Here is an 8,845-nt window from a genome sequence, read left to right on the forward strand (position 1 = left end):
CGGGGATTATGGATGGGTGGAAGGAGGAGGAGTTTCCAATTATGGGGGATATAAGCCGCACAAGGGGATCAAGATGAAAATGAGTGTTTAGGGATTTGTTTGGGAGTTTTATGACACTTCTCCTTAGCACCCCACGTTTCGAAAACATGGAGAAATGTCGAATGCATTCTGATATTGTCGAGTTGTTAATAGACAGTTAGTATCTGCTATATCATTTTGACAGTATATCATATCAATTGATGCTATTCTATGACGCTCTTGAACATCCTCGCAACCGGTGCTTTGGGTTCAGGTGAACGGGTATATAAATCTTCATATATTTCTATGTATACATCGAGATCAGAAAAAAAAAAAAAGGGATGGGGAATATACTTCTTTTCCGAGAGTGCGCGACAAAAGTGCGATGCTGGGAACACGCTAATGCTGTCATGAAATGGGGTAAGCGTTGATCATCAAACAGAGGAAGGCCATAAACACCGGGAAGTCAGGGATCAAAAACTGTCATTAGTTACATAAATCCAAAATAAATGAATAAATAAATAAAAAATAAAATCGTTAGAGCCATCACCACCCACGGATATAAAAAAGGGGATATCAAGCCCAATAGAAGACTATCTACTATCACCGCTCTATAGCAAGGTCTGGCGGCGGACCAACACCGCGAAGTAGCACAATGGTGTCTCCTTGCGCAACACCACCAGAGGCGCCAAGCTTTTCGGAGAACTCTAGCAACTTCCCGCCTTCAACATGGAAGACACGCAGCCTCTCCGCCTCGCCAGCAACTCTATTATTGACATTTTGCACCTGCAACCTGCGTGCCGCATCGTCCAAAACCTTGCCCACACTCCAAGCGGAGTCGAAATAAAAATCACCAGTGGGATACTTCGCCGTTGTGGTGTCCGCAGACGCTTCAACATGCAAGTAAAACCGCTTCGGCAGCGCAAGGTTAGGGTCGCCTTTTGCTTTCTTCTTCAGCTCTGCAAGCATCGCCATGCGCGCGGCAGCGGTGTTGGGTTTCGGCTTTGGAGTCAGATTCGAGGCGACCGTGGAGGATTTATCTTTCCCCCACATCCGTAGGCGGGAGAATGCTAGCCGTGCCTTTTCAGTCTGGGACGGCCCTTGTCTGGTAGGCCGCGCACCTATCGGGGTGAGTTTGGCGCAGTCATGGTCCTCGCGCAAGCGATGTTTGAGACAGTATTGGCGGTTACATTCGTTGCAGTGAACGCCGGTATTTTGCAACGTGTGGATGAGGGTTTTGCAGGATGGGTGTGAGCATTGCGTAGAGTTGTAGACGGTAGGTTTTACCGGCGGAAGAGAGGAGATCATGCTGCTGTTTCTGGTACCTGTGGCTCCGATAGAGTTTTTCCGTCGGGAAGCTGCCCATTCTCCTGCGTGTGTGCATTTGTGCGCAGTTTCCGTCCGGTGATCGAGGCAGAAAGTGCCCTTGCAGGATTCGCAGCGGAAAGGGAGGAAATCGAGCTGGTTGCAGTATGAGAACTGGCAATGTTTGCCTATGGATTCAAGGTCACGATCGAGGTCCATTTGCGTAAATGAGGATTCCTCCAGCTGCTGGGCCGGGGTGCCTGTAGAGAATGTTATAGGAGCCATGATGAGTGCTGGGGAGCTCAGGATTGGCACTCTCTGATGTGATATGATATGGGACAAATGTTGGTCAGCCGGAGGAGTCTATTACCAATCAAGGTATACTACCTATGACTGTCGATTGGCTGAGGCCACTGCATAGAGCAGGCGGCAAAGCAATGATGATGATGATGGTGGTGATGATGATGGAGGAGGAGATGGAGACGACGGAGAAGGCACGGGAATGTTCTGGCCAAGGAACGGGACTTTGCAATGATGACATAAGGCTCCACGTGTTTCAAACGCGGGAAGTTTATTTAACGGAGCTATCCAAGCATCTCAACACCACGCAGACAGAGGCTTCTTAAGACCGGAAGTTTCATCGCCTGACTTTATCCTCTATCTCACTAGCTACTAAGCTCGTTATTCCCGTGCACAAATCAAGGCTGAGTAGAGATACCTGGAAATAACCAACCTTTACTCGTCAGTTGGTACGCGAAGCGGCCACGGTAGAGACGCCCGTGTTCCGTGATTGTCCTGACAACGGCTGAACAGCGCCTGCGCTGGGATCATGCCGTCGCTTCTTATCCACCAAAGACGGAACTGTCAAAGGACTCCTCCTGGCGCTCCCTTTGTAACTGGCCCTGAGCGTCAGAGTTTGTCAGATTTCGTGGGCGCTTGACACGACGGGCACTGGAATTAGTACGCGATTGTTGCCGTTTTGGCGTGCATGGCTCGATGATGGCCGCTGGAACTTGCCGTACGCTGTCTAGCGGTGCCGAAACTCCGCTCGCGTGAATATAAGGGCTACGAATATTTGTTGGGGATATGGGCTGGATCCACCATGTGCGAACACGAGATGAATCTCGACTGGATAAATACTTGAGTTGGATTCGATGGATAGAAGCCGAGCTTCGCCAAATTGAGCAAGAATTTACAGAGCCTACCGATAAAGGAATTGGCGATGCATCCCGTCTTACTGGAAAGGAAGATGAAAGGAGGGAAATCTACGTCATTGCGATCATCACATGCCGAAACAGCGCCTCCAAGTGCAGAGAAGCCTTTGAGGAAGAGTGAACGCTCAGTTGGTGGTCCGAAGAAATCCCCAGCTGCTATTGGAATTATCGGTTCACCACTAGTCTCTTCACGCAGGGTGGTATATCCTGATGTTGCTGCTAAACATCCTAGCCAGGAAGATTTGAGAACAACCTCTTTGGTACCACCAGATCAAAGCGGAAAGAGTATAGGACAAGCTAGAGAAAAAATTGGATCCAGTTCAACACGAAAGATACGTTCTAGGTCCTTGACTGAGACTGGTTCATTGCGCAGGAGTCAACGAATTATTGACATGGAATCAAAAAAGGCTCAGCAATAAGCAACGCGGGAAACAGCAAAGTTGGGCATGATGGCACCCACCCAAACGGAGTCAAGTGTACTTAGTCTAAGAAAAAGAAGTCTAAGCCAGGTCCACACAGTCGACCCGAAGGAGTTACAAAGCCTCAGGCATCCAGGAAAGGGAAGCTGAAGCTGAGTCGATTCGTGAAACACGACGCCATAGCCACGGCATTAAGAGATGTTGAGCAACAAGCAACGCAGAAAACATCAAAGGAAAGCACCACAGCACCCAAGGCTGACACCCGAAGGGAACGAAGGACTCAGCCTAGGAAAAGCAACTCTAAGCCCTCCTCACAGAGCCGACCTCAGGGGATCATAAAGTCTCAGGCTCGTAAAAAAGGCAACGGAGGAAGACCACCTCGAGCCGCAAAAATAAACGCTTTAGCGAGGGAAGCCGTTCTCTAGTACACACGTGAGCGGATTTGCATCGTCTAGATAACCAAAGTGTGTATAGCTTGCGTGAGAGGCCTCCTCTATATGAGCTTTGCCACTGCTCGATTACTCTGCGAAGGGTATTTTCTCGAGACTGTCCACAGAAGTACTAGATGTATTTATTATAGCGTGGGACTTGAGATTACAGAGGGAACCCGTCCTAGAGAAGTGGGCGGAGCGTTAGGCGCTACACCGCCGCATGCGGCCTCCTTGCATCCTTTTCCAGCTCTTTCCAGGCGAGAATAAATTCAATCTTGACACATACCTAGTCGAGACCTGTTCTTAGATAGACATTCATATGACCGGATTAGTTTTGAGAGTCAACTATTGGATTGAAATAGAAAGGAAATTGATTAAGCGTCACGAAAAATAAAAGAGTAAAAATGCAAAAAGTAAAAAGCCTCAGTGTCCTCTGACACAAGCTCCAGAGTGCTAGGAGAGAAAGATCAAATTTACTTCTTCGCCAATGCCCATACGACAAAGGAGTTTGATTCCAAATCGCGAAGCTTCTCCCTCAGACACCGAGAAACAATGAATCTCGTTCAATGAATCTCGTTCCTTCTCAATTTCCCTTTTGAAGAAAATACATAGTAGTATTACAGTAAAGCGCGGGGAAATACATACTTGCTAGAACAATAGATAGCTTTTTGGCTTACAAGGGGTATAATTGTAGTCACAAAAAATCAGAGAAGCTTTTACAACCGGACAAGATGTGGCTGCTAGTGGGTATGGCAGCTTAAAAAAGTAAAAATAAAAATAAAATACAAATAAAATAGTACAAAAGTTTAAGACGGAAAAGAAAGCAAGGAAAAAGAAAGACGAACAAGGAAAAAATTAATGGGAATGGAATAGTAGCTCACGAACTAATTGAAAAAGCAAAAAGGAAAGAAAAATTGGAAAAAGAAACAGCAGTTGAAGATTAAAGTCGATCGAAGCGCAATTAATCAACACCAAGGCGGGCCGGGTATGCAGATGACAAGAAAGAGAAGGATGATTAAACATATAATAGCAAGGGCACATATAAAAGCAAATAGTGAAAGTGGCAAATAGAGCAAAATAGAGATATGAGCAGGGAAAATAGCGCGAATGGATCCTAGCTGACTGATCCTCATTGTATTACTCCCGACGTTCCTCCTCGCACAGAACGGATGGCGCATTGGAAGCGGTAGGTGTGGCGAACGGTATAGCGGAGGTAGATGTGGCGGGATTTAAATGTGAAAATTGGGAGCTGTTTATTTGACGGTTGTGCAGCGGCAGCGATGTGATAACTCAGCGGGGCAGACGGAGGCTTTACAGTAATCTGAGGATGGGTGCCGGAGTTCTCCAGGGATAGAGGGGATAGCGGAGGCGATATATGAGCATATGATCTGGGAGGTACGTCAAGCTCCAGCTTACTGGCAGGGGAGGGGTTTTTTGATGGCTCGATGTGGGTACGCTTGGTTGTTGGGTCGGATGGCCACCCCCGTACCACCTCGCTGTATGAGTTGGCTGAATGTGGGAAAGACGATAGGTCCGGGATAGGAATTCCCTCAATATCAGAGTTTTTGTGAGGGAGGTGTGCCATTTCCTGCTTGATAGGGTCGAAGCGGGTGGATAGGGTAGTGCCAGCAACAGGCGGCGGAGGTGGAGACTGGGCTAGCGCAGTGTCAGGGTTTGAGACCTTCCCGGTGGCCGTTGTGCTGCTAGATCTAGATGCTTTCGAGGTCTGGGATTTCCTGGAAGCGGATCTGCTAGTAGCAATCTTCCTGCGTTCCTCTTCTCTCGCCGCATGCTCTTCCGGGCTTGGGACTTTTAATTTGATGTTAAGCGTTCTCATACCTGCGGAGAGATTGGTGAGATCACGCTCTGAAGTATCTGTGTTTATAGACGATGAGCGAACAGGGGGAATGGGGCCACCGCCTATAGGTCGTGCTTGTCGAGCTGCCGATGGCTTTCTCGGACTGGTCCGGACACCTCCGAGTTTTTTCACCGTTAGTGGTTCCCCAGACTTCCCATTCGAGGTCCCCCGGCGTGAATCTATCCTACGGGCGCTACTCCCATTTGAGGAGGGTGGTGAAGTTTCCTCTACGCTGCCCCTGCTACGGGCGCCACCAGTTGATGCCACCGTCGACGCCACACTAAGGCGTCGTGAACTGTGCGAATCAACAGGCTTGGGATTTTGGTTACAACTTTCAGGAGGTTCGGTGGCAGAGGCATCGGGAATGTCGCTCACCGAGGCGATGGTGGCCCTTCGCGAAGCTTTTGAAGGTTGCTTAGTAGTTAGGTGTTCTGGCGATGGTGGTTTCGGCTTTCTCTCCCTCAATTGCATTGGTTTCCGATCATCAGCCGCATTCAACTCTGAAACATTCGAGGTTGAATGGCGGTCACGCTTTGTCCGAGTATTTTCACCTTTTAATTCTGAGTGCTGGAGACTCACAGTCTGGCGATTGGTAGGAATAAGAACTTTCGACATTTCATATGCTGCAGTTGCCCAGTCAACGACTGGGAGTGGAAGACGCGGATATCCACTGTCCCCTGCACTAAGCTGCGATGAAATCGATCTCCGGTCACGGGAAGGCAGAACGATCTTAGCAGCTGATGCCTGGGTTGGAGAACAATATGTCGGAGGCCCCTTCTCACGAGATTTGCGAGCCGGGGTTGGAGGCGGTGGGTTTGCAAGCAGTTCGAGGGTTTCCAGCATGGGGAGTGTCCACCACTCAGTATCAAAAGTTGAATCCTCTTCTAAGACAGTCTCAGGGCAGTCATTCAAACCAAGGCGACTTATCATTTCAGTAGCGAGGCGGTTATCACCGTTTTCAAAACCAGTTCTCTGGCTGTCCGCAAGCCCTGACAGGTGGCTGAGCACACCACTTATGAGAGCTCGGTCAGAGTAGCCTCCTTCTAAAACGCTTATAACTCTGCCATCAACGCCCAGGGCTTCATCTTCTGCGATTTGCACAATATCTGCTGTGAATTTGGCATAGAAATCTGTCGGTACATTGACCTTGTGTCTTTGCATACCAACGCCTTCCCATTCACTAGCATCAAACCCAGCAGATATAAAAATAGCTGCTTTGGGAAGCGACGGATTTTGAGAATTTATCAAACGCTGTGTATGGTATCGTAGAAAGTTTCGAGCTTTTTCAAGGAGGATAGAGTACTTCGTATTGTAAAGTTCCCAAAAGCCCGCAGAAGTTTTCCACGGTTCAAGATGGATGTTCCAGACAGATTGGCCATGAGCATTATCGATGCAAACGCTAGCATTACGAACCTTGTTTACATCACCAGCCTCACAAGGATACGAGTTGATGTCGTGGAGACTGAAGTAACCGATTGCCGTTTTCTTATGAGATGGGGAATTCCTGGAAGCTGCACTTGCCTTCCGATTTTGCTCCCAAGCAATATCCTGCGACCCGTCTCCGTGGTGTAAATCGAAATCAATGATAGCAGCATGGGTGAGGCCATGAGACATTGCAGCGTGTGTAATACCAACGTGAACATTATTGAGCCAGCAAAACCCGGACGGATAGTCTACTGAGCAATGATGGCCAGGTGGTCTAATATTCACAAACGCTCGAGTAATAGAAGTGGGTCCAAACACAGCATCCACTGCTTCACAAACCCCCCCCAATGCACCCTCGAACGCATTTAAGGATTCCCGACACAAATACAGATCGCCCTCGTGTAGTTTTGGTGTGCTTGCTGCGCCACTCTCCCTTCCCGAGCTGCTGGGGCGGACAAGCTCCTTTCCATTCAACGCGAGTCGAGACTCTGCAGCTTTGCACATAATCTGTAGTTCTTCCATCCATTTTGCGCCATGAACATGGGTAACCGCAGGGGAATTAAGCGATATCGTGCGCGTCGTTTTCCTTATTTGAAAGGGGGGAGTCGGTAACGATTGAACGTCAAGGTCTGGGTGTGGGGCAAATCGACCGCCCCCATATCGTCTCCCCATGCGGATATAGGCAGTCGATACGCCAAGTATGCTCGCAAGGAGGCGTTCTGGTCGTTCGACAATTTGCTCCAGGCCAGCTTTGGAGGTCCTTGGGCGGGAGAACCTATGCCCATAGCAAGCATCTTGAACAAGAACGAGTGTTTTGGATTGTAGATCTGTAGACTGGTGTAAAGCCAGCTCCTTTTCAAAATGTTCTCGGGCGATGGCGGTAGCCGTTGGCACCACAGGCTGAGCAGGCTCTGGGGCTGGGGATTTGGGACGCATGCTCGGAGAAGTAGTAGCGAGGAAATTAGAAGAAGCGCGTCTGGAAAGGCTAGGACGCGGAGGGGCAACACCACTACCGCTATAGTTTTGTACAGACCGTAGGGAGCTGACCGATGATCTCTTTTGTAGTGAAGGAGGGGACACTCTTCTCTCGTCCCTCAAAGAGCTGGAGCTGGGGGTTCTCCGGGGAACGGATGGATGGTTGGCGAAGGCTCTAGAAGGGGAGTCATGGCGAGAATGGGAGTGATTGGTGTCAAGGGAACGTGAAGGGGACTGGTGTGACGAAGGAGACGGTGACGAGGATGGCCCAGATGTAACAGAACCTGTCGCAAGAGAAAGGCGATTGAACGTGGGTGTCAACTCGTCAGGGGCTCTGTTTGACCTCCCGCCTTGAAAGTTGCCAGCCGAGCCCGGCTGTTCTCGTCGGGACTGGTCCATTGGAGAAGAAAGTGGGAAGCAGTCTAGGCAGCCAAGCCTGTTAGCAGCAGTTCCCAAGCGTCACGTTGAGCCGAAAGACGGATATACATAGATGTGGGTGTGGAGTGACGCGCAGAGGCGTTGAGGTTGCCGAGCGCGCGCTAGAAAATACGGAAGGCGGTTGTCGCGCCTGGCGTTGTATAATAGCCAAAAAAGTACTAGAGGGTTGACCGAGCAACCAGAATAGGTTCTGTGATTGATGGAATCTGGGCAGAGCCGTCTTTATATTTTATTTGCTCTCATGGTCCATCGCAGGTGGGCTATACGGCTAGAAGGTTCTTACGAGAGGACTTTCCTTCCTCCTTCATACAGAAATACGTACACACAAGGCAGATTCAGTAAACGGAGACTGCAGGCTTCTTCTGTGGGATTCTTTCGTGGCTTCTGCTACCTAGTAGGTACTACTTAGCTAATCTAACTACATAACATCGAGATTATTGTGGAGTCCTCGAAACATTTGAGATTTGTTTCAATTGAGGATCAAAATTAAGAAACTAGCTTCGGCGGGAAATGGCTGATGGGCACATTATCAATCTGTGCCTGAAGGATTTGGTTTCGCCTTCTTCTGATACCATTTTATACATATAAATCTATTTGGTGAACACTATTGAAATCCATCCCAGTCAGCAACCAGGGTATGCATTCTCCTGGCTATATGATTCTGGGAATCCAACATTGGACACTTGTAGGTCGACTAGAGTAGAACTATGTCTACATTTGATTGAGCACCTAGCTCCGGGTTGAAAGGCTTACCATCTGTTA

General features: G+C 48.9%; 3 protein-coding genes across 3 annotated transcripts; 1 reads left to right on the plus strand and 2 right to left on the minus strand.

Annotated features, from left to right (window-relative positions):
- Positions 1–426: 426 nt before the first annotated feature.
- On the minus strand, positions 427–1,608 carry HCAG_08000 (conserved hypothetical protein; the record flags this gene model as incomplete). The annotated part of the gene is made up of 2 exons (XM_001536841.1): positions 427–498; positions 658–1,608. 2 exons carry the CDS (start codon positions 1,606–1,608, stop codon positions 427–429), a joined length of 1,023 nt encoding a protein of 340 aa, XP_001536891.1.
- Positions 1,609–2,572: 964 nt separating this feature from the next.
- HCAG_08001 (predicted protein) lies at positions 2,573–3,381 on the plus strand (the record flags this gene model as incomplete). Its single annotated transcript, XM_001536842.1, has 3 exons — positions 2,573–2,737; positions 2,770–2,822; positions 3,057–3,381. The coding sequence occupies 3 exons, from the start codon at positions 2,573–2,575 to the stop codon at positions 3,379–3,381; spliced, it is 543 nt and encodes a 180-aa protein (XP_001536892.1).
- A 569-nt stretch (positions 3,382–3,950) lies between these two features.
- Positions 3,951–6,859, minus strand: HCAG_08002 (predicted protein; the record flags this gene model as incomplete). The annotated part of the gene is made up of 4 exons (XM_001536843.1): positions 3,951–3,979; positions 4,033–4,059; positions 4,804–5,196; positions 5,227–6,859. The coding sequence occupies 4 exons, from the start codon at positions 6,857–6,859 to the stop codon at positions 3,951–3,953; spliced, it is 2,082 nt and encodes a 693-aa protein (XP_001536893.1).
- Between the last annotated feature and the right edge of the window lie 1,986 nt (positions 6,860–8,845).

This window comes from Histoplasma capsulatum, genomic scaffold (genome assembly GCF_000149585.1).
Source record: "Histoplasma capsulatum NAm1 scaffold_10 genomic scaffold, whole genome shotgun sequence".
NCBI classification, from domain to species: Eukaryota; Fungi; Ascomycota; class Eurotiomycetes; order Onygenales; family Ajellomycetaceae; genus Histoplasma; species Histoplasma mississippiense.